Source organism: Haliotis asinina, chromosome 12 (genome assembly GCF_037392515.1).
Source record: "Haliotis asinina isolate JCU_RB_2024 chromosome 12, JCU_Hal_asi_v2, whole genome shotgun sequence".
Classification (NCBI taxonomy): domain Eukaryota; kingdom Metazoa; phylum Mollusca; class Gastropoda; order Lepetellida; family Haliotidae; genus Haliotis; species Haliotis asinina.
This window is the reverse complement of record NC_090291.1, coordinates 38,211,981-38,238,045: the sequence shown is the minus strand read 5'-3', so window position 1 is coordinate 38,238,045 and position 26,065 is coordinate 38,211,981. Positions and strand designations below refer to the sequence as shown.

Below are 26,065 nucleotides of genomic sequence, written 5' to 3'. Positions count from 1 at the left end.
TGTGTTTCACATGCTTAAAACTTGCAGGGTTCTCTCAATAATCATACCAACATCGTAGCAGTAACTTATGAAAGACGTGACATGCTATCAGTCGAGTTACTACAAGTACTTATGATGTTTGCTGTGATGCAACACACCGCGCTTTAGCATCCCAGGTTGTATGGTGTTAGAAACCACATTCTTGATTAAATTCAACCCCAATTTTATTTATTAAAACTGTTGACAGAAACAACGGAAACACTGTGAGAGCATTACCTCATTCCATACAAGTACAACTTCCGCTTAACTCCTTCATGAGGGTCCGTTTTTCGCGCCTACTCCGATAGCACCAATTTCACATTGTTCTTAGCAGTCACCAACAGATAACAGTCTCGTAATCCATGGACTCTGAGACCTGCGTTATTGACTCATTGAAGTCAAGTTTCAACAATTAAATGGGAAAAATTTGGGGTTTTTTTTTTTACAAAGTTGCAAGTATCGCGGGAAGTCTGCGGTGGGTTGTCAAACTGTCTCCCACGTAAATTGTATCAAGACAGGTAAAGGCCTGTGTTCATTGTTATGTTAAATATATTTGCAGAAAACTCGCATTATATACTAGGCATAAAGCAATGTAAAATAATCTGTTACAATAACAGCTTAATATGTAAAATATTCTGATAATGGAATAGAAGTTCTTTGATGTGATATTACCGGATCGTTTTTATCTGAAACACCGGTACATTGGACCAAAACATCTGTGCACAGCTGATCGCTATTTCCGGCTTAGTTGAATAACAAAGACATATATTCACATGAATATACGTCTTTGATAACAGGTAGTGTTTTTTATCGCAAAGTTTCCCATACATATATATATTTTCATTTTCAAAGTTTGTTTATTTTCACCTTCAACAATACGATATATTTTTACTGGACCCAATTCACGAAACAGCAGTTTTGTTATGTCCTTGGAATATACGATCTAACTCGGCCTTTGTTCCACATTATGTAATAGGTACTATAACGCGGATGTCTAATAACGCGGCGGGGGTCATCCGTGGACCCCAAGACCCGCGTTATGGCGAGGGATGACTGTATTTGGAAAACCTTCAATCTTACGGCAAATTTATACAAACCTAAATGACTCCTAAAACTGTAATGGATGGAGTCAACTGATTGACTAAATGTTCATAATCGTTGTCATGAAATTGATGTTACTCCTCCAGGGTGCTTCTACGGGTGCGCCTGCTGTACTACCTCAAACAAGAAGTAATTGGGGATGAAGTAGAGCGAGTCTTCCAGGGTGTGCCTGCCAGGTAACAGTCCCACTGTCAATTCCGTATTATCAGATATATATTGTCGCTGTTACTTGCTTAAAAACCTGAAAAAACTTACGTGAAATATTACAGGCTTAAAATGTGATTTTCCCACAATTGTACAAGCCGTATCTGGTGTCTCTTGTGGTGATAGTGTTAAGTAAATGTGTTGTTTTTGACACTGTTTCAATAGGGATCGTATCTAATTTCCTCATATGCCCAGCTAAGTTTTATTTAGCTAATTACCATCTTTATTTCATTAGGGATCTCAATATTTTGTTTGTTTTCAGTGAAATTGATATTCCTGCCCCATGTGCGGATGGGGAACTGCCTGCATTGTGGTGGGATGAAGAATCAGACAGATCACTCCTTATTGGTGTTTTCAAGCATGGTAGGCTGCCTAGTTTTCAGTTTTGGAATCTGTATCTTCAGATTAAATCATGATTTGTTGACCTTCATACAAAATTGATGAATTGGAACAAGCATAATAATGAACACTGGGTGATTTTCTTTTCCAGGATATGAGAAATTCAATTTGATGAGATCTGACCCTGCTCTCATTTTCCTTCATCGTTGTGGCCCTCCTGACAGTGAAGCATTGGCGAGAGAACAGAATGATGATTATGATGGAGAGAAGTAAGTCCAAACTTATTCCACACCACCCATTCATGCATGTTAATTATCATGTTTTCTTTGTTACATTCAGTATATATATACATTTTCTCCTCTGCATGTATCATTCTTGCTTGACAATGGTACAAGAATGTGTATCCAAACATCGCACTCACAAAATAAGAAGTTGTTATCCATAATGTTTGTTAAGTATAGTGTATGATGCTAGTTCAGGTGAACACTGATATTATGTTCATGTTTTGTTTGGATTCGAAAGATTATTCTCTATCATTCGGAAAGGTGTAGCCTTTTATTTCGAATTATTATCACTTGACACTATTGATAGTCAAGTTTGCCTTTGGTGTCAGCAGTTAGTGTTGACATGTAATTGGCATTGTACCTTAAATTTTTTAATTCTTTGCTTACAACTCTGCATTCTTATGATGACTTGCCATGCTAATACAGATACTTCGACACCCAGATGTGCTGGGTGGAAGAGGTTATACCATGAGTTGAAGTTTCGCATAACTGAAGAGTGCAATGTTGATGATTATGATATTTGGATCATAAGGGGATGTTTATAATGAGCTACAGTGAACAGTCTATCCTTTGAATCATGTTTGAAGGGCCAGCACCATTATTACCATGGTTGAAGGATCAGTAGGCTCTCTTTCCCAGTTCCCTGGTTGTATACAACCTTTTGGCATCCATTTGTTCGTGGTATTTGTATACAGTGTAGTAAGAGTTTGGGTTATTTCAGGGATGAGGAGAATGATCTTGAAGATAAGTCCATGAATCTCAAGGACGATGAAGATGATGAAGACTTGTCTCAAAGCTCAGCACCGGAGTCTGTGAAGAAAACTACCAAACCAGTAATGCCTGCGGATGGTGAGTCGCTTACTTGTGCCAGACATGTTTCATATTTGTACATGTAGATCACTCTTCCAAGTTAAGTTCCTTGCCATTGAGAAAATGAACAATTTAATATGGTCCCTAGATTGCTAAATCATTAAAAAACATGAGATGGAGACCCAAATTTTGTGAACCTCAGTTCATAACTATTTTTGATATTACAGATGGTGACAAATTACCATTCCCAAATCCTTCTGAGTTGAACACACGACTGAGACGTGTAATCACGGGATATCAGAGGAACCACAAGAAAGAACAACTTCGACTCCAGCAGAGAGCCAAGGTTTGTATTTAATGTATATATATATATGTAAGTGTATTTATGTAACCTTACTATGGAGATTTGTTGGTATTTGCTTTTCAAGAGGAGAGAGCACAGGCTACTCGGTCACCTTAAGGTAGCAATTTTCTTAACAGAGTTGCGTCCTTGAGCACCACGGATGGTCATGGTCATAGGGACTAGGTCTTCTGGATTGTGTTTCTAGGTTTTTCAGTTTTGTTTCTGCAACTGAAAACCTGGTTTTGATTATCCACATAGTCACTATGTGTAAAGCCTGTTTTGGGTGGCCCTGGCTGTGGTATTGCTGGAATATTCCTAAATGCAACATAAAACCTTACTGATTCTCTTCCCAAAGTGGTGTACCTTCATCTAATGTAGCTTTTTCTAACACATTAAGCTGACATGCTTTATGATAACTAGAATATAGCTCAGAACAGTTTCCTATTTATGCTCAGAAATTTATGCTAATTTTTCAGAAAATGGAAAGACGATCAAAAGCTGAGGAAGTTACCAAGATCAGGGAAAATAAAAAGAAAGAGTACTTACAGAAGTGAGTGTTTCTTGTTTTGTTTTTTGAGTCTTTAGAAGGTATACTAATACCCATTTATCTAATTTTTTTACCTTGTCCTGCATTATTCCTTAATGTATTTACTGTTTTCCTTCGACAAGTTGAAGCTGTGCGAGGGAAATGTTGAAGAGAAGTTGTTCCCATTGAGCGAGCTGCCATATTGCCATCGCCTTGCACCAACCTAACCTGGAAAAGCTTATCTCATGGATCTTCACATTTTATTTGTAAATCTTTTGTCTGCTTTTGAATGACTATAAGTTAACATTTGTCTTTTAGCCGGTGGTCAAGGCGTGAAGAAGCTGATTTCTACAGGACTGTGTCAACATTTGGAGTGGAATATCACAAGCCTACGGGAAGGTACCGATGGGACCGCTTCCGATGTTTTGCCAGGCTGGACAAGAAATATGATGACACCTTGGCAGAATACTTCCATGCTTTCTACCACATGTGTCAGCGTGTGTGTGGCAAGTTCAAGACCCCTGAGGAAGGTAAGATTGGTAAAAATAGTCTGTTCATGTCCATTTTGAACTCTGAAAAGATAAACAAAGTCTTCAAGGAGACACAGTGCTTATGCTAGTTAAATTTTGGTAGGGATAATCAGCTGTCTTTTTAGGGAAATATTCACTTGGCATAATAAGTATGCCTTGTTAAGCCTTTTGTATCATAGAAATATTGTAATAACCCTATCATAAGTATGAAAATCATCCTTTTTATGGTTATGGCAAATATTATGCTATGTGAGAGCTTGATCTGCTCTAAAGTTCATTTTTTTTCTGTTCAGCCAAACCTCCAAATACTGTGTATGTTGATCCTATCACGGAAGAACGCGCCAGCCGCTGTCTAGCTCGCATTGATCTTCTCAACAAAATCCGGGAAGAGATCCTAGTCAATCCTAAGTTAGATGAACATATCAAACTATGTCAGCCGTCCTTCGACATGCCATCATGGTGGCAGTGTGGAAAACATGACAAGGAACTGCTTATCGGGGCAGCAAGGTAGGATATTCTACAACATGTATTTTTGTTTCAGAGTGTACTTGCCCCAGTCTATTACCAATTTTGAATCTGCTTTTTCATGATAGCCCTGTAATGTTACCTCAAATGCTGTGTGACCTCACTAGTCTCTAGAGATTTTACATTATGGATCAGTAGAAGAAAGATTCTGTCTTTATATAAAGGGCTGTGTAATAGTCCGTGGCTAAAGCATTTGATCATCACACTGAAGACCTGGGTTTGATTTCTCACACAAGCATAATGTGTGAAGCTCATTTCCGATGTTCCCCATTGTGATATTGCTGGAATATTGCCAAAAGTAGTGTATTACTAAAGTCACTCAATTTATGTAAAAACATCAACAAATGTTGGAATATTGTTTGTAATATTTTTTGTCTGTGATAATCATGATTGAATGATGTCAAAAGTTGTCACCTGCGACTTACAATCCAGTACATTATTTCCAGACATGGCGTGGCTCGTACAGACTACCACATCCTCCGAGACCCTACTCTCTCCTTCCATGAGATGCTTCAGGCCAAGAATCTGCGCCACCAACACAACCCATACCAGATGATGTCCCCGTACAGTGGAATGCCTGTACCAGGGATGCCGGGTGAGTGGTTATGTTGCTGCTACAGAATTAGGATGGGGAGAGCATTCTGATGATGTTAATTGCCCCTCTAATACATAGAAAATCTTGGCTTCCTTCGGGGACCAGGAGATTCAGTGAGTAGTCAACACTGCGTAACTGAAGAATGCTTGACACATTTTGTCTCCTGAACATCTTGTAAGCATGAAGTTCACTTGACCCAAATCTGTTTTTCAATAGTCTCATACCTGTGCATTTCTTAGTATTTATTTGAAATTAATTTTTTTCGGTATTTTTAATCATCACTCATGGTTGTTTTCTTGATCATGTGTCATCAAATAATGAGCACTTTGCCCTTTTTTTCTCCAGATACACCTTCAAAAGAAGAGAAGCCTGAAGTGGAGGATGAGAAGAAGACAGTATCATCTGAGAATGGTGACATGCAAGATGAAGCCTCAAAAGACACTAAGAGCGAAAAAGAAGATGGTGATGAAGAAAAAAGTGCTGTTGTAAAGGATGATAAGACGGAGGAGAATGCAAAGGTTGTGAAAGATGAGAATGGAGAAGTTCCAAGTGACGAAGACACTGAGAAAGTGAAAATTAATGGTGATGATCAGTTGAGTGGTGAAAGTGATGTGGAGGGAAAGACAGTGAAAAAAGAAGAAATCAAAGAGGAAACATCTGAGAAAAGTGTGGAAAACAGTGAGGAGAAAGGGGATTTAGAAGACAAAAAAGCGTTTGTGAAATTAAAAGAGAAAGTGAAAAATGAAGATGAGATGAGTGACAAGGAAGTGGAAGAGATCGTGAAGGAAGAGAAAAGTGTGAAAGAGGAATCTGAGAGTGAAGTGAAAGAAGAGGTGAGTCCTGTGAAGGAAGAGAAAAGTGCTGTGACCGATGAAGATGTAAAAGAAGAAAAGTCAAAGGATGAGAGAGACCTTGTGAAAGAGAAGGTACAGGAAATCATCAATGATGTAAAGAAGGAGAGAAAGATGGAGGAAGAACTCATGAAGGACAACTTGCCGGTATGAAGGGGCATCTGTTTTTCTCTTTTTGTAGAAGATATTCCTGATGAAATTGGTCAACATTATTATTTCATTTTCTGTTAAGATCATACCCTATACCAAGTTAATGTATTGAATTGAGACCTTTTTCATGCATTTCAGCCGTATTATGGTCAGGATGAGTCTGGCTACCTTGACATGGATGGCCCTGAACCAGGAGAGATTTACTCGGGTAGAAGTGTTCTAGGAACAGTTGTAGACTGGCCAAAGGTATGTATTAAATTTTTTAGAAAATATCATAAGTAAACTAAACTTAATTTTATGATGACTCTTATTGAAAACAACACTTTATATTTAAGGATCGAGTTATTTTCCATCGATTGGAACACATCTGCTACACAGTGGAGAATGGCGAGTGGCCATTTGCACGCAGATCTGCCGGAGGACCACCCTTCTTTGGATCAGCAGGATTTGACTCAAGAAGTGCCACACCTGTGGGATCATCTACTCCGAAGGGTGATGGATCGTTTATGGACTCAGATGCTGCTGACTCTTTACTGGAAGCTCCAACGCCGCAGGTGATGAGGATAAGTGGTGACAATGATAAGGACTTTGAGGTACATGTGTCTGAGGTAGGCTCAAATAATCTGCTGCCGGGATAGCTGGCTCGCTGATGGCTGCAGCTGTCACTGCTGAGGGAGATCAAACACCCACCTGCCACATGTTGCACGTTCACCAGTGTCTTTCCCAGGATAATCCTACTGTGACAAAATCTAATGTTTATTAACAAATCTTGACTGAAGGAGTTGCTGGATTAGACACTGTTGCTTGCAACAGCTTTAACCGCTGAATATTTTTCTTTGTTTTGGGTATGTTCTTTTGTTTCGTGATTTCATTTGGGCTGTTTTGGTTGAGCTTCCTTGTGTATTTGTCCTTCTGGTAGAAGGTAATTTGTTGTGTTAGTGGACCAATGTAACCAGATACTAAGAGTTGGAAAAAAAAGTGTGCAAACTGTCTTCATCTCTAGAGGTATACGTCTATTCACATGTAGGCTTTGTTCTTACATTGAAATATGCAAGGTATCGTCTTTCCTTTAAGATCATAAGAAAATAAAAATACCTGCATTTCATCCTGCATTGGTAATAAGTTTGTCAAGAATTATTGCCTGAACAACCTATTTAGAATCCTAAATTCACATTATGTCAGTAATGTGAGGGATGGTAGGGTACAAAATTTCGTCATGCCCAAGACCCGGGTTCAATTCCCCAATTTGGTACAGTATGTGAAGCCCACATCTGGTGTCCCTGTCATGATACTGCTAAGAGTAGTGTCAACTATACTCTCTCACTCAGTAGTTTGTAAACAAACTACTTCCAATAGACGTTAATAGCGTAACTCAAAATGTGCCACAGTAGCGTTTGAACTTTGTTTATAAACATCATCTTTAACATTTGCAAATATATTGATATTCAGTATGCTTATAAAAAGGACTCCACAGCCCAGAACTCTCTTTGAATGCATCAAGCACGGAATGATCAGCTTTCTGTGCTTCCATTGACTGGCATTATGCAGCATGCGCTGTGCTTAACACCCAATCATCATGTCATTGTGCATCATCCGGTCATTCACACATGCTCAAATAACATGCAGTTATTAATAAAGTCCAACATCATATTTCCAATCCATGACAAATATAATGACAATATGTATGTTGAATGATTGAGCAATCCTGACACATTGCCACTGAAGTCACCTCACTTTGCTTGTGCTGCTTCTATATCCTCTTTTTGGATCTTATTGTCTGTAATGTAATCTTTTTCTATTGAATTTTAATGTAAGTGTTGTAAAGTAAGATTAATTTTTGAATTTTTTATCCTATATCAGATAAATTTAATCTGTAATGGAAATGAATCTATTAATGTTAATCATCATGTCACTTTTATAAATGTGAACCACTCTTGCTCATGGTCATATATGCTTGTCTGGTCTTTCAGGGCGAGGGTCTGAAGATGACATTCCATAAACGTGGCCGTGGTCGGAAAAAGCGATATGAAATCGATTCTGACAGGGGGCATGAGAGCAAGCTGTTGGGTAGCTATTTTAATGTGTTTCTTTTTTGGAGCATATGTAATGCTTGAAAATAATGGCTAAAGTATAAAGTAATAGTTTCAAGTTATAGGTGGCATTAATATAAGATTTACTGTGTCTAATTATGTGTCTCATGGCTAAAGTCAACCATGTATGTTTCAGCTGCAAGGGTACAGCAGCTGTTGAACCAGAGCACTCAGGGAGCAACCAGTGCAGCCTCCAGCGACAATGAAAGCCAGTCAGAGTCAGCAATGAACCTTTCTGGCTCAACACCAGGCTCAGCTTCAGTATGTAGAGATCCATGTATCAAGTCATTCACTGGGATACTTGATAGTAGAATTATTCTTGTCCTGAGTTATTGCTGCTGTTTTCAGATTTTCTGTTGGGTCCTTCTTGGGTTAATATGCTTGAAAGTTCGTCAAATCCAGTCGCAAGTCTTGCTTGGTGCTTGAGCTTAGGCCGAGGAGCATTCCTATGTGTAAATTCAGTCTTTGGGATATATTTAAAGGTTTAGGTTTCCATTGTTATTTTTTTCAGTGTATTATATGCAAGAACTGGACATGTATTTTCACTGATTTTTCATTGATTCTGTTAAAGACTCTGTGCATCCTGTATTAACCACAATGGTATACTGCTGTTTAATGAATATGAAGCAGACATTAAGAAACTGGGTTGTTGAAAAACTACTCATGATGTTTTATGGTAAATGTTCTTCATTAGGGCAGGTATTTGATATGTTCAGTGTAAGATACTGAATGATCTTTTACAGGCACTTACAGAAAGCTTCCTTAATGGCAGTAATGCAGCTGATCTTGACCCAAGTCAGCTTACTGCTACTCTGGTGAGTGATAACTTTTTGTCTATTAACGTTTCACAGGGATATTCACTGATTAACAGTAGTTAATCTCGTATTTAATTTTTGTTGCTAATCGTTAAAATTATTACTGAGCAGTATTATATAGGATATAATATGCGTGCCCATGTCACACGATGCTAAATGTATGTATTTCTCGAGTGAGACTGAGGGATATACTCATGAGGGTTGTAAACATGGTATGTCATGAGTGTGTAGAGCGCAATGTCATAGAAGCAACGTGACGTGAAAACATCGTACATTACGTCACATTACCATGACCAAGTGATATTTTACCCTAGGGCATTGTATGAAAAACATTAACCCCAATATTTTTTCCCTCAAAAGTAGTAACTTGGTATATGTAATAGGATGTGCAATTTGGAATGGAAATAACACAGTAGCATTGTAGCAGTTATCATTCATGATTTGTTTGTTTGCTGGTTCGAGCTTTTATCTGCCCTGTTTTTATCCAATTTCTTTAACACAGTTTTGAGTTGTAATTCAGTTCTTTTATTAATGTTTTTGAATGTGTATGAATTTTATAGATTGAACAAGGCCTGTTGCCAGAGAAGAGACGCCGAGGTCGAAAACGTAAGGCAGAAAAGATGGCTGAGGTTGCCCTCGCTGAAGCTATTGCTAAACGTCATCAGGCCAGGATTCTTGCCAGTATAGATCCAGGTGGATATTCTGTTCTTGTCTTTCTGAGACAGTAATTAGTTCATTGTTTAATCACTGATCAGGATAAATCTTCTGAGAAAAATAAATGTGAGATGTTATAACTGAAGCCTGTTTGTTTCAGAAAGATTTAATGCCTTAATAACCTCTTGTACAGAATCTGTCTTTTATGAACATTTTCTCTCTATGTTCTCTGATCACAGATCAACGAATTCCTGTCATCTGTCTTGAAGATGGAAGTCGTTTGTCTGGAGAAGAAGCCCCTCGGAAGAAGGACCTTGAACAATGGCTCATGACACATCCTAACTATATCATTGACCAGTCTGAGTTTGCCGTTGATGAGGAAGAACCAGGGGAGATAACCCACCACATGTCACCAATGGTTTGTTTTGTGTGCTGATTTTGCTTTATTTGACATGGCTGTGATTCAGGCTTGAAATTCTGAAGCTTACAGTAGACAACTGACTTGTATTGTAATGCTTTATTTACTGCATGCTCGCAAGGGCTTTTATAACTGTGCTTCTATATTTTTGTTTGATATTCTGCATGTACACACACACATATCAAATTTGGCATATATGTTCAATTTTACATTTTATGAAACACATAATGCCAAATGTTCTTGAAGATGCATCAGTTCTAAAAGCCCTTCTACTAATTTAGATATTAAGTGCTAAGATATCATGTTTTGTGGTGATAAGAAACACAGCAGTGAAACATTAACAAAAATTTAACAAGGAACTAAGATGAGTTCAAAGTGTAATAAATTTGAGGTTTTAATCACAAAGGGAGAAAATAAATTGGAAAAAAATAATAATGAAAGGAGTGTGTCGTTAAGCTTGTTTCAGCTTTGCTTTGACATTTAATAGTAGTGATTGTTTGAATGCTGAGCTTACTTAGTTTTGTGCAGTGTTCTGTTTATTTGCCTCTTGTGCTCACTTTGTAATTAAATCCACAAAGAACCCATATGTTTTCCAAACCATTTTCTTCAGTGCTTTGTCTGTGGTGTTAGATATTGTAGTAGTCATGTGCCCCGCAGCAGGGAGAACCCTGCACACTGCATGGAGGCACCAGAATTACAGGCTTTTTCTTTTGCGGTTCTGTTGTTGCTACAGTATGCCATTTGCATTGTCCCGCATTTCAGGAGCACTTTGATAGGCCCAGGGGAAGGGGGCGGCGCCCACGGGTAGATCCCCGAACTTTGGATGTAGAAAGTCTTACAGGGCAGGAAAATGTCTCGGTTGTAGATCGAGAAACAGGCAAAAAGGTGAGAGGAGGATCAAGGGGAAAAACTCTTGGGCTTGTTGGATCTTTGGAGGTCCAGGTTAATTTTTTCAGTATTCACGTATGGATGTGTTGAGCTTACTCTGTTGGCTGATGTTACATTTCGCATGACTGCACATGATTGTTGCACTTTAGTGCTGTGCAATGACAGTTTTATCACGTTTAAAAATATTTGTCAGTATATTATTGGGAAGTGTTATTTGTGTATTAATGGGAAAAAATCTTTATACATTACTTAACAAATGAATTTCATTTAACCTCAGTTTTCTGTTGCATGAATAGTTAAATTGCCAGAAATAGATACTTAACATTAGATTTGCACCTAATACATTATGACTGCATGATATAGTGACATATATAGCGGCTTCATCTCATGTACAATATGAACTATACTCTAACCAGTATATGCTAACATATGCAAGGAGTACAAATGTTAATTGGGATGTGTTCTTTTAAGTTGCTTTGTTTACACTGTGAAAATTGTATCAAATGCTCAAATTCTGGAAAGTAAAGAATATTATTTGTCATTTACTACTTGTCTGATTATTGTCTATGTATCCTCAGATTACGGGAGCCAAGGCTCCACCTCTTAAACACCTTGCGGAATGGCTGGAACAGAACCCTGCCTATGATGTAGAGGCTAAGTGGAGTGAGTTGGTTCGAGCTAAGGTTAGTGCTTCGACAATCATCTCAAATTGAATAGCAGACACAACTTTTGGCTAGTGATCTCCCTTTAATGTGTGTATGGTGGATCCATTGACTAGTCTGCACCGGGTATGAAAGTTGATTATTTGTTGGTTTCCTGGGATGTAACTGGATGGCTGATTAAAGTGGCATTAAGACAAAACTCACTCAGTATTCTGTGATTGAAATCAAAGTTAAGTATTACTTTTCTCATCAATTAAACATGATTTGGTCAATTAATTTTGTTAAAAGGACTACATTAAATTGATTTAAGAATGTGCAGCATTGTGATTTTTTTTTTTGTCTACATAATATGTAATGTAAATAAACTTTATCTGTGTTTGCTAAAGTTGCTTCTTGTTTCAGGGTTCACTCCCAAAGAGTATGGATTCTCGGATGTTAAAACCCTCAGGACGAGGTCGCAAACCACGAGAAAGTATGCTCCATCCATCATTCCTAGGTGGAGAAGTGGGCTACCCTGCGATGTCCATGGCGGCAATGTCCGCCTTCCCGGGAGCCGGGCTTTTGGGAAGCTATCCTAAACTACCTCTGAATTTGCCTTTTGGTGCAATACCTAACCTGGGAATGGTTAACCCAATGCTTGGACTTGCTGGCTTTGGCCTACCGGGAATGCCCATGGCATCTGCCCTTGGAAAGTCAGAAACTGAAACTAAAGAGAAAGACTCCGAGAAGGGTGAGGGAAGGGAAAGGCGCAAAAGTGATAAGTCCTCGTCGTCATCATCATCCTCAACATCAACATCAGCAACGCCACACCCTTCATTCCCGTCAGCATTTTACTACAACCCACTACTGTATAACCCAATGTTGGCTGCACAGAGTCTTCGTAACTTTCCCCTCCCATCAAATATGTCCTCTTCCTTTGCCTCCATGGCTCAACATGGAGCACTAAATGGGCGACTTGAGTCTGAGTCAGAGGAGGAAGCAAGACATGTTGATGATGAAGCTGCTCAGGACAAAGCAGAGGATCTTTCCGTTACCAAGAAGTCCTCTCGTAGTGAGCCTCATGATTTGTCTGTTAAAAAGAGCAGTAGTCATGAAAAGAGTGATTCCAAGGAAAAGTCTCGCAAGTTACAAGATCATGCTACAGATCTCTCAGTTAAAACCAAACCAGATGTAAAGTCAAGTATTGACAGTAAACTCAAAGAAGACAAAGTCAAAAGGATTATGAACAAACCCAAAATACTAGGATCATCGAAACTGAGTAAAATTGTGGATACTTTAAAAGACAAGGTTATGAAAATCGATAAGAAACCAAATGACAGTCCCTCTGAAAGTTCTCCTAACAAAAGTGACAGTAAGCCCACAAAAAGTCAGTCAGAAAATTCAGAGAAATCTGTGAAAAGTCCAGTGGAATCTGTACCAGATGAGCCTCTGGCTTTGGAAAGCAAGTCCAGTTCTGAGGGAAATGTGGAAACAGGTGAAGATGGGGGTGGTGAAGAGAAAGAGGACAATTCTTGAACAAAGTGCTCACTGACTACATACACTCTGTGCTACAATCAAAAGTGATGGCCAACCACCTGCCTCCATTCACCAATATGTTACTGTCACCTCAGAGTCCAAACATGTATCAGTTTCATTCTGGGGAGTGCGAAGGCATTTGATACCTCAGTGTGAATTATTGTTGTCACTTGTGCTACAGGGGCTATATACAGGCCCTTGGACAAATTAGCATTCACGCAACATCACCCTCTCTTCTGACCATGCCTGAATGGATGGATTGACTCGTTGCATCATTCCAACTGTCTCTTCAGGGAGGCTGTCACTAGCTGTGGCTCAGTGTCTTGTGGGCCACTCTCAAAACCCAGTGAATTCATCAGAACCCATATGGTGTATTCCCTTCAACCATTGAAACTTCTGCCTTGGATACTTCACCAAATACCTCAGTATTAAAACTGCTGTGTTTCATATAAACCCTCTATGCATGTTTTCACCTGGCTTATTGTGGAAGCTAAGGATGCGCACACACACTGGGCTAACTACCGTGGGCTGCTCCCAATTTGTTTAACCACTGTTGTAGATAGTATCCTCTCGCTGTCTGTCACGCCTGTTCATACAGTTGCTCCTCATCCATGGCTTTGTAAATTGCACCTGTTTCATAAGACAGAGATAAAAAAACTGGTCTCAGGGCATTTTTTGTAGAATTGTATGAATATATTTTGACACGGAACTTGTAGTGGTATTTACCTTGGCCTGGGCGCGGAGAGAGCACCAGAGTCAGTATTTTGGTATTACAGCTAATTTGATTGAAGGCAATCATTAAGGGGAGACAACCCCTCTTCTCCCTCCCTCCCTCATTACCTCATAAGACATTACTGACCCAGTTGTACTGCAGTGGTCTGGGGACTACATGTATATACTACTGTGTTGAGTTTGTCGGACTTGTCGATGAACAATTCCTTAGCTGGTAGTATTTTGTTGGGATTTTGTGTTTTACTCACGTTCATCCTCTGCCTGTGGCAAGATGGGCGTTTCCTTGTGATGTGTCTTTGTTACCTTCTTCAGTTGTGTGGTGAGCCGTCAGTCAATATGTTTCTAGTATTTTCACTGTATCATATTCAATTTACATGAACCATTGCTGCCTCGGTTTATTTGAACTAAGTCAAGCATCTCATGAGATTTAATTAAAGAGTGTATAGGTTTACTTAAGCTTGAATGTTTTTCTTATGTTTTAGACATAATCAGCAAGAAACCAAGGCTGGGAACTTAGGAGATGTGTTGCTTGTTGTGTTTGAGGGACTGTAGAAACCATTAACCAGTAAGAGTGTAATGTGTGCACCAAATTGAGAGATGAGAATGAAAGACTTCTCAGACAGGAATACTTTTCTCCCAGATCTCTCTTGGTCATGTTTTTTTGCTGATTTTGTCGTATCTTATGACTGTTTATTTTGTGTCAGAAGTCTTAACCATAATCATCTGGTCTGGTGCCCGCATGAAATGTTGCACATTTATTTTGCAGTCTATATTATTGCACAGATTCTTTTACCATGAAATTTGACTTAGGTGTTACTATTTATGATTGTATACCATATAAAATCCTGAAACTGATGTGAAACCTCGTAAGTTAGTATTGTTCTAAACAGTGATTTGCACGAACTATTGCTCAACTGTTAGGAGATGAAAAGAGCGGGTAAAGTTTGTACAGATTGAATGCATTAATTTATCTAGTTTGGAAACATGCGTGCCAGAATCTTGTACAAATGCAGGGTGCCTAACTTATCTGCATGAACGCTTTCCGTATTAATTTGCTTATTAATCAAATATTTTGAAGATAGCTGATCAATTTTACATAGGAGTGGGCTGATGATCTATTCGTCAGTATTGTTGCATATTTTTTGTGACATTTTGTACATGTTTGGTTACTTTATGTAGATAGCTGTTACCTTTTTAGTTTGCATAGAATTTCTTGTGTGGTCCACACAACAGCCATATTGTTTCTTCTTTTTTTTCATCATGGGCCAGAGGAGGCCTATTATTTGGTCTGAAGTTGAGCTGCCATTTGTATTTAATTACTGCTAGGAAGTTTTGTAAATGTCTGTACATTCCTATTGCCGTGTCACAACGATTGGCCACAGTCACTATACCTTCAGGTCATGTCACTAGCAACAGCATTCGTTTCCATCATGTCATAGATCTTACTGTGAATACCCCATCACTGGCAGTCATCGTGACTGATAAAGGGACGCTGACTTTCTTCAGTAACACTCTTAACAGCAGTCATTGTCGCTACTTGTAGGGTGGGTACTGATTTGTTGAAGTACCCATGCCACCAGTAGTTATTATGACTGCTTGAAGGTCTTGTTTCAGCACCACTCAAAGGCAGTGATATTTGCTTGTGGATGAGTACTGTTTTATTGTAGTTCTCTTTCACCAGCTGTTATCACAGCTTGTGTTGAGGATGCTGTCTTGTTGCAGTATCCCTCACCAGCAGTCGTGGTCACTACTTGTGGATGGGAACTGTCGTTGCAGTACTCCACCCACCCACAGTTCTCATCACTGCTTGTTGGGATGCTGACTGCTTTCTGTAGCCTTCTCACTGGCAGTCATCATCACTACGTAGGGGTACTCCTTGTTACCTGATGTTCAAAACCTGGCTTCAGGAGTCATTGATCCTTATAAACCATTCTTTCAGCCTGTTCTCTGTCAGAACCAATATTCAGAAATATATTATCCTTGATTTTAGTAGTTCATCATTTCAAACAGCTTGATGTTACAAACCCGAAATCTAATTTCAAATGTGTGATATATTTATTGAATAATGTAAATTTAATATCCGTTTTCCTCAGCAATATCCGACTCCAGAGATTGTTGTTAGTTATTTATTACCTGTTAACATTTCCATACCTGAATGAATGAAATCAGTGCATTATAAAACTTATTTTCAGCAAGTGGCACCGTCAGTGTCTCAAATAGGTGTCTCTTCAACCGATTATTTGACATGTGAATCACTCTACATATGTACAAAGTCACATGACACAATACTACACATGTTCTACTTAAATATATTTTTTCCTGTCTTGAGGGCAGATCAAGTGTATGTTAAGATGCTCTGAAATTTTCAGTAATAAACATTCAGATCTACAAATTTGTTTCATTTTTGATGTTCTGACACTTTCACCTTTTTTCCCCTTGTCCTGTTCCTGAAGCCAGGTTCACCATTGTGTCATAAGTTATTGTGGTAAATTATTCACTGACCAATTCATTTATGGTGAGCCAGTTTCTACATGAATGTTATGGTTCAGTCACTATTTAATCAGCATGTAAGTATTTATTGGAGGAGATGAAATTTTGTATGTATAATTATTTTTATTAAGATATGGCTTTGGTGTTTCATTGTTGTTAATGTTGTGTTTTACCATTGGAGAAACAGAATGTGATGGACAGATTGAGAGAAGATATAATGGCAGGTTAAGCCAGGCTGAATTCTGAGGAACATGCTTTTACACATTTACAATGATTCAAAACTGAATGCATAGTGAAAATAATTTCTTGAATTGGACAGTTTTCCTTTATCCTTGTCCAGATTGGTTTGATCTACAGCAACCTGGGTTTGGGGTTTGTTTGTTTTTTGTTTTGTTTTTTGGGTTTTTTTAAATATTTTATTCTTATTATTTTTAAGTTATCTTAATTACACAATTCATCTTACAACAATGTACAGAAGTGACACACATAGGCCCGTATATGTCCAACAAATGTTAACTGAGAAAGCATTAAGTTTAAGGGATATAGACATAGACATTTAAAATCAAACCTGTGCTGGATGTAAGAGGTTGCCTAATGGTTTGGGTGGTCAAGCTGAACGACAAAGACCTACTACAAAACAATGTTATTGCTCTTAAGGTTGTGAGTCTGTGTTAAAATCTGAGCGTTAGGATCACATGAGCGGATATCCCTTTGTGGAACAGACCATGGGTAATGCATTCCATCATACACATGCAATATAGGTGAGACTCGTACTTGGTTGATGCACATCATTGTTCCCGATAGTGTTATTCAGTGACCTTAACCTTGATCACGCTGTCTGGTACAGAGACAATCATTGACCGGCATGTAGACCTCAAATGGTCAAGATTGGAAAGCTATGACTTAATTTGTAGCAATAAGGTGAGATAGTATAAGTTGCCAAACTTAGAAAAAATTAATAGTCACAGAGCAATATTGAACCGCGATTACATTAATGAGATTTCCTGTGCCATCATATACTTCTGTTTTAACATGATGCATTGAATTTGTGATTGACCGTATGCCCAACAGGTTGAAACATATCTCTACAATCATCACAGCAGAGATCACAAGTAATCCATGTTTGAGCAATGAAGAAATTGTTTCCATGAAAACTTATCACACCAATGAAGCACTGCTTGTCAGTATATGTGCCGTTTATTATAAGTGAAACACATCTTATACTTGATAAAATAAGTTACAGATATTTCAATTTTTATGATTGATTTTTCATCAGATTGTCAAGGAATAAATAGACAAATATTCATATTTTCAAAAATTTACATATATCCCTAACTATTTTTGTCCAGTATATTATTCTAGAGTCATGAACATATTTAATACTTTAAATTATATTAATTAAACGACTAGTATTTTTTAGGTGTAAATTCCTCTCTAAAGGGAGATGGAGCTCAGATAGCTTCCACAGTGAGTGTAAAGTGAATCAGATTTCCTTGATTAGTAACTAAAGTTATCAAACATCAATTTCACAGTTAGGTAAAATTGCAATAATTACACAAGATTCAAAGTCACATGTTTGAAGTGCAACAATACCTCATGTATTCTGGACCGAAAAAAGTGATGCTAGATGAGGTCTGAAGAAATAGCCCACCACATACATAGTAATCGGTTTGAAACTTTGGTTAATTTCTGAAGTTTTGGAGTACAAGGTTTCCTTAAAACAAACAACTGATTTCCCAACATTTTATCCAGTAACGAAACTGGATCAATCCTATTTTCATTCGTGTGTTTAGGGTTGTTGTTATGTTCATCCAAACATTTCACACAAACTAAGGCAATATTGTCCATTTACCTAGCACAGATTTCTGTTTTGAAAAACCAAACATCAAATAGTAAACTTCAGATGAATTATGTGGGCGGTGAGGTAGCCTAGAAGTTAAAGCATTTGCTCATCTCCCCAAAGCTCAGTTCGATTACCCACATGGGCACACACTGTGAAACCCATTTCTGGTGTCACCACCATGATATTGCTGGAATATTGCTAGAGTAAGACCAAACCCCATCACTCAGATATCTGGACAAAACAGGAATTTGTGACTGGAGGGTCAAACCTAATGCAGGAATTTAGCATTTCCAAAATAGTTTGTTTCTGTAAGGAAATATCTCAAAACTTGAGGATTAACCGATGTTAAAACACACTAATCTGTTGGTTGCAGGTTATTCTAACTCTTGGTCTTGATTCTGATTTGTTCCATGAAAGATTTCCTGAAAAAAAATAACATTACCATTATTTGTTAGATTGAATGAAAATAGACTTTTGACAGTTAATGGATTTTGGAAATAAGTTTTGTGTCCAGTGTGGCATTGAATTGAACTTTTCACCAAGAGTGGTTCTCCATATTGAGTAGTGTTATCTCCCCTGCTACGGCAGTCAATGCATGCACTCAAGTTATTTCAATGGTTGGAGGAATTGTTGGGACCTGTGCTCACATGGCATGAAAATGATGGCGTCCTGACAATTTACATCAAATGATGTGTGTTTGGCTGGAAGCCTGTGTCATTTAGCTCTGGTAACAATCTGTCTTCCCTGCTCTTGTTATGGGCCCCCATTGTTTTGTTATGACATTAACAGAAGTCTTGATCCTTGACTTGACATAGTCCCCCAAATAAAGCTATGTCTAGGTCCATACAGACATCCTCAAGTATCCATCCCTCTTTCAATACCTCAAAGAGATGCTTGATCTTAGCTGCCAGAGCTGACCCGGGATATGACATGGAGGCAAATGGGTTAATACCATTCAACCACTTTGGAAAAGGATACCAATATCTACTTTTCACTCTGCCCGGACATTAATTCATTCTTATAAAAATTAGTTAAGTATACATGTTCTTGGATCTAGAACCATATGTGAGACACTCAGTTCCTCGGTCCTCAAGTACATAGTTTCCACATTCGAGCAACAGAAGAAAACACTTCCTCATTGTAAGGGGCAACTCCATGGCCTCTACATGGTTGTGCCAGTTCAACTTCAGGATGTGCTTGTCATGGGTTTGAATCGCAAATAATGTGATGATTTGCACACACACTGCACAGCAGGGCAATGAGCTTGTGCTGCAAAATTGCTCACACAGTGAAGTAACTGCACAGTTATTCCTAGCAGTGTTGACTGAATAAATTACTGACCCCACAACAAAAGGACGGTTATGCCTGTACTTCCTATCAAACTTTTAGACTCCCTTAGAGCACTCACTCACATGTGTGTTCATAAGTATATAGGTTCATTAAAGATAGATTTCACCACTAACTTGGGGGATCCAACTGCAAGCTTTATGCAAATGAATTGCAGGAGGATCATGCACCAAATTGCTGAAAAACGTGCAGTATGCATGTGAAGAGCTGCGTTTGTGTTTTAAGGTTTAAGATTTCGCCAATTTCACTGATTGTTTTTATTTTTTAAAGTCATGACAATAATCTTTTCGACCTTAAGTATTTGTTTTACAAAACATCAGTTCATTTGTAAACTGTACCTCTAGACAATATGGAATATTTTGTAAAATTTAGTTTAGAACAGATGCCTTAAGTGGCTATATTTACTTTAGCGAGTCTTAAATTTTTACTCGCAGCAGTAAATTAACGGTGAACTCTGCATTTACTCTACTCCATTCTATTATATGAACAGATTCAATGAAGAATCCTCAGCTAGTACACATGTACTACCTTGTCTTATGTACACTGATGGGTTCATTTTACCTTTTGATGAAAATTTAATGACTGAATTGAACTGATCTAAGTATAACGAAAGTTACCTCAGTTCGTTACACAATGTATTGTTTGCACCAGCTTTAAAGTGCGGGAACCTGTACGTGCATGGTTGTGCAGATCGTGTGATCATGTAAAGGGCTATTGGGTAGACGCTTTCTGGCTACATGCCAAACACAACAGGTCAGAAAGTGAGCCGAGAACGGAAGGTAGTTGATCAAGTGGAAAGGATGTAACGCTCACTCTGTATTTGAAGGTACACTCAAAGGAATTTGACTTAATGGGGCCAATAAGTTTTATCTGAAATCATTTCACGACATTCATTCTTAGACAACCCGTTCAAATACCTTGTATTGGACTGAGGGATATTGGAATATATTAACTAGTCCATTTAATATTTAATTTACCTTGACGGAAGTATCCGCACCAAGGAGTGTGTTTATATAACATGGGTACTTCATTTTGCTGAAATAGAAAGTGCACTAAGACAAAGTGAATTCGATGGATGAGTCTTTGCTTTACACTGATTTTTCCTGTCTAGTAAACCTAATAGAAGAACCAAGGCCAGGGTGCAGTTGTAAAAAGCGGTCCTAGCTCTGAAGTGACCTTACTCCCAAACCTTAACACAGACTTTGGATAGCCTAAGCTCTAAGGTTATTTTGTACAACGGAACGGCGACTGTTTAGTTTAACCAGAAATTATTGAGAATTTACATTGTAAATATTTTTCCCCCACTCATTACTCGCGTAATCAGTGTGAGTATTAGCAGAACACAACTCCAGATACAAAGACCGATGGACGGTTAGTATTTTGTCAAGTCACCAGGGGCAGCCACGCAGGCTTCGATGCATACTACTGATGAACGAAGTTAGGAAGTCGTGGTCCATGCTGTCCGAATATCAGATCACCTCTTCTTTCATTTCAGCAATGCTTGTCAGATTTATCTTATTGACACTTTCCTTCATATGTCCCCATATGACATTTTCCAATGGATTTAGGTCAGGGCTATAGCTTGGCCACTCTAATGTCATATTTTGAATCCAAAACCAGGCCTGTGAATGCTTTGAACGATTTTTTGGGGTTAAGAGTCCAGCTGGAAAATCCAAAACATTCCTGACAACACTTGAGCAGATGGAAGTAAATGTCCCTCGAGAATATATTTGTACCGCTCACTGTTCATATTCCCTTCAAATACACAGAGGGACGTTGCCCCTAAAACAGATACGCCACCCCACACGTTACATTTCGGACTGTACTTTGGGCGCTGAGACTAAGGGGTTTTTTTTCAGTTTGTTTGGTCCAGAATTTCAGTGTTCTAGGAAATACCCACACAGAACTTTCATCTGAGAAAGTCACATTGTCCCAGTTAAAAAACATTCTATGCTGTAAGCACTTGTTCAACCTTCGCTCGTATGTTAGGTTTCATGATCGGTGCTGGAATTCCTCTTTTCTGCCAACCCATTGCATGCAGCTCAGATCTAATTGTCTTCTTACTGACAGCCACAGTTCCTCTATCAATCATTTCCAGCCTTAAGCTAGAAACAAGAATATCACACCGCCTTCTGTCACCGACAATCAATTTTCTAGGCCTACTTGCGCCTATCTGGTGCTCAGTGCCATATCCATTTGCGATATTTTTCAAAACGCTATAAACAGTGAAGAAAGGGAAGCCTGTTCAACTTGAAATCACTTTAGTTGATCTGATGTACATGTTATAATACTCTGAAATCAACTTCCTCTTCACTAAATCATCCATACTGATTATCACTGAAAATGTCTGCTTGCAAGTAAACAAAGGGGGACAAATATTCACAAACTAATGAAAGGGAATTAACGGAGTTGTCTCTCTTGAATGAAGCACTTTATAGCTAGTAAAGGTTGTTTATACTAGAAATCCAGTTAAACATGTTCCTAAAATTCTCAATAATTTAAGGCCATACTATATCTGAATAACCGAACCTAGTCCAGACAATCCACTGATTGACATCGTAAACATTGATCTGCTCAACAAGGATACGGTTGTATTTATGGCCTGACCACCCAAATTTGACAAAGGGGCCGATATCCGTGACTGAACTGATCAGAACGTTGAAATATGTAATGAAATTGAGGTTACTACGTGTAAACGATGGCTTTGTTCCCAGACAAGCAGTCCAGTGACGCAGTGTTGTTACCCACAGATGAACTCTTTCTTTTCCAAGTGTTTACTTGTACTTGTACAATATCACACGCACTCACGCGGATAGGGTACACAGCCTTATGGTTATTTAAAGAAGAGTTATCTCTGCACATTTCAGAGAAAATTGGCGTCGAAGGTTTACCCTTGAACACAAAGAAACATTGGCTTGATCCTCTTACATGATTTACCATTCAACACGCCAGGTCACTGTGTTCTCAACCCCACAGGGACAGCGATGTGTTATTGTTTAATCTGTGTTTGTTTGCCGTAATGTATATTTTAGGCAATCAATTGTTCGATGAAACCGAGGGCGTTTCAAGTAAATCTATACCAATAAACCAAACAAGGGTCGAACTGACAAAACATGGCAGAGTGCCAGTGAATAGATGACTGCTTCGGCTTTGGTAGTCTCAAGAGCGATCGGTGTGGTAGAATATTTCAAGTTAATGGATCAGCGTACCAGAAACACAATTTGAATCCAGCATATGGGATATTTAAAGATGCTACCTGGAATAAAAAGCATGCATGTTTTATTCACTGTATTAAATATAATATGTTCAAATGTACGAGTGCCTTTTGAGTAGTCCTGTAGTTAGCGCTTTCCTTCGTTACACTGAACACCCGGGTTCGATTCCCCGACTTGGTACTCAGTGCTGCGTTCCAGAAATTGTGACAATGTTCCTCTTTATTGTGACGGTATGAAATGTTCTGTTCAACAACGGAAGAGACGGAAGCGTTCGAAAAGAATCTTTGCCGGGTCTCATGAGTGAGTGAGTTTAGTTTTACGCCGCACTCAGCAATATTACAGCTATATGGCGGCGGTCTGTAAATAATCGAGTCTGGACCAGACAATCCAGTGATCAACAACATGAGCATCGATCTGCGCAATTGGGAACCGATGACATGTGTCAACCAAGTCAGCGAGCCTGACCACCCGATCCCGTTAGTCGCCTCTTACGACAAGCTGGGTCGCGTTTTATGGCAAGCATGGGTTGCTGAAGGCCTATTCTACCCCGGGACCTTCGTCGCCGGGTCTCATGACATTTGTTCCATCTCTCCGCCTCAATAGGATGTGTTACGTGTCGTATGTTTAACGATCATAACATGGTCTGGTTGGAAATGCAGAGTTCCAGCTATTTTCATGAAGAACACTTCGTATCGTTTTGCACACAGATGTCGTGATAGAATAATTTGAGATCTTATATACAAGTACGGAGTATTGGGGGTCATAGGGGCGGTGGGGTAGCCTAGTTGTTAAAGCGTTCGTTCGTCACGCTGAAGATCCGGGTTCCATTCCCGACATGGGAAACGCTAGCCTACCCCACCTCCCGTTTGATGAGAGCTTCATGGGCTTCGGTCGTATCCCACACGGGAGCAGTATGCAGATGGGGTGGTGATGGTTAATTTCAATGTTCATATTGCCAGACAGTCCCCGTAGCAGGATTCGGGATCACCTCCAGGGTAAGGTGACTCTTGTCTTATGAAGTCTTAATCGTACTGATGGAATGTCAGCAATGTCCCCGCTGTATGGAGGCGGTCCGTAAATAATCAAGTCTAGACCACACAACCCAGTGATCAATAGTATTAGTATCGATCTACGCAATTATGATAGGATGACATGACCCAGTTCGTTAGCTGCCTCTTATGGCAAACATGCTCATGCTGTTGATCACTTTATTGTCAGGCCCAGACTCAATTAATTACATAGCAAACAAGGAAAACGACAATGCCTGGGTGAGAGTGAGTGGGTGAATGAATGATTGTGCATGTCACCTGGATGGGATGCGATAGAGTGTTGGACGGTCCCTTTGAGGCGTTAGTCGACTGTCATTTTTCGAAGCTGAATTATCATATCATACAGTACTGTTGATTGCTTCTAGGGTGTAGAGGTTAGAGCGTCCACCCGGAGAACGGAAGGTCGCGGGTTGGTCCTTTCCTGGCATTCCGCATTAGTGGGTGTGACTCGGAGTGAGTCCGTTGCCATGTGATTATTTGGGTCTGTTCATAATTTATGGCTTGTGGGGTGATGATGATTTTTATGGAGATGCATGTACAGTGTGAATGAGACCCCTCTACCCTACCCCCGCTTACCCCCTTGTCGTGTACAAAATCAATGAAATCCCCAGAACAAAATATGTGACCCGACTCCCCCACCCCACCTAAAAACCATCATCACACCCCACCCCTAGTCATGAATAATAAGCAGTCCCTTACAACCAATCACTGACTCTACACTCTGCAAAATATTCCTAAATTTAGATATTTCTATTCTCAACATGGTGATAGCTTAACTCTTACAAATTTCCATCAGGACCAGTGACAGTTTCTGTAATCCTGCTTATTTACAGATTCGGATATCGCCTATGTCATTAATATACTTCAGATGCGATGCAAGCAACAATCAGATCGACGTGTCCCAACGAATAACTTCCCTCGCATGTTTCCGGCAATAATTCGGCGCGAGGTCTTTCCTGTCTGAACATGCGCATCGGGGCAATTAACGGTCACGGGAGGGTCGGTTACAGCGTTATTAAATATTAATATACAGGGAGCAAATGAACAAACATTAACACAAGAAACGGGGAATGTGGGGAATAGAACACCGGTCTTCGGCTGGACATGTGAGCGAACACTTTAACCACAAGGCTACCTTCCTCAAGCACAAAACAGAAGATCAGACTCTAGAGGAACCGATAGCAGTATATTCACTGAAATAATGAATTCACAGACTGCAGACCGCGTCGAGTTTTATGAATTGTGCTTGTGACTTCAAAGGAACTTTAACATTTAATTGTCCGAAGTACGTGAATGTAGAGCCCTTAAATCCCAAGTATGGCTTACAGCTCGACACCATGTTGAGTCATCCTCGCCATTGTTTCATCATTGTTTATGTAATACTAGTATACGGCCTCGCCGTTGGAAAGGAAAGCCATTGTTTTACGACACTTATGCCATGATCTGTCTGATCGCCGGTGTTGATTAGAAAGCCACCCTGCCTTTGATCTTTCTCATATACAAAGCGAGTGTTTGCTCTCCCTTCTTCGCTAACAATGGGATCGAACTTCATCTCGCCGCGCAGTATTTTCGATAAAATGTGCAATGACACTTTCACTGAGGGCTCGAGTCAGAATACAGACATCCGCGTAGCGCCTGCACTCGTGTGTTGTGTCTGGGCTCCCTGTAGGCCCAATGGTTTCATAATGCTCTCGTAAGATAGTCGTTGCGATACGAAATCTTTGTGAAACGGAAAGATATATAAAAGGACAGACGGCTTCACTTGAAACTTCAATCAATGACAAATGCATTACGTTTTTCTGATGACACGTGTTTGTTTTAACAAGCTGTAAAAATATGAGGAAGGGCGTTCTCACGGGCATGCGCCCTTATATTTACCCACTCAACTGACCTAACACTAGCCCCATCACTCAACCGTTCACTGTCTTCTGGGACCAATGTTACCCATACAAGGCGTAGAATTTTCAATACTGGAGTCATCCACGAAGATCCGGTTATAATCATTAGTCTTAGATGTAAGAGGCAACGACGCTCGACTTTTATGCGAGTAAAGTTTTACGCCACACTCAGC

At 39.3% G+C, this 26,065-nt stretch overlaps 1 protein-coding gene and 1 non-coding gene across 4 annotated transcripts in view; both read left to right on the top strand.

Annotated features, from left to right (window-relative positions):
- LOC137258190 (chromodomain-helicase-DNA-binding protein 8-like) overlaps window positions 1-16,442 on the top strand; it is a 51,611-nt gene extending 35,169 nt beyond the window's left edge. For all 3 annotated transcript variants that reach the window (XM_067795768.1, XM_067795769.1, XM_067795770.1), the window contains 20 exons: window positions 1,206-1,295; window positions 1,586-1,686; window positions 1,814-1,931; window positions 2,668-2,795; window positions 2,984-3,102; window positions 3,576-3,649; window positions 3,944-4,155; window positions 4,449-4,662; window positions 5,127-5,275; window positions 5,621-6,273; window positions 6,415-6,522; window positions 6,612-6,884; window positions 8,247-8,343; window positions 8,503-8,627; window positions 9,110-9,181; window positions 9,742-9,874; window positions 10,075-10,253; window positions 11,016-11,138; window positions 11,720-11,824; window positions 12,206-16,442. In XM_067795768.1, the coding sequence (XP_067651869.1) occupies window positions 1,206-1,295; window positions 1,586-1,686; window positions 1,814-1,931; window positions 2,668-2,795; window positions 2,984-3,102; window positions 3,576-3,649; window positions 3,944-4,155; window positions 4,449-4,662; window positions 5,127-5,275; window positions 5,621-6,273; window positions 6,415-6,522; window positions 6,612-6,884; window positions 8,247-8,343; window positions 8,503-8,627; window positions 9,110-9,181; window positions 9,742-9,874; window positions 10,075-10,253; window positions 11,016-11,138; window positions 11,720-11,824; window positions 12,206-13,318 (4,186 nt within the window). In that variant the 3' untranslated portion in view covers window positions 13,319-16,442. The remainder of the gene's footprint in view (window positions 1-1,205; window positions 1,296-1,585; window positions 1,687-1,813; window positions 1,932-2,667; window positions 2,796-2,983; window positions 3,103-3,575; window positions 3,650-3,943; window positions 4,156-4,448; window positions 4,663-5,126; window positions 5,276-5,620; window positions 6,274-6,414; window positions 6,523-6,611; window positions 6,885-8,246; window positions 8,344-8,502; window positions 8,628-9,109; window positions 9,182-9,741; window positions 9,875-10,074; window positions 10,254-11,015; window positions 11,139-11,719; window positions 11,825-12,205) is intronic.
- LOC137259085 (small nucleolar RNA U6-53/MBII-28) lies at window positions 2,343-2,444 on the top strand. The gene has a single exon (XR_010954692.1). It is a non-coding gene; the product is annotated as a small nucleolar RNA U6-53/MBII-28 (small nucleolar RNA).
- Window positions 16,443-26,065: the final 9,623 nt, after the last annotated feature.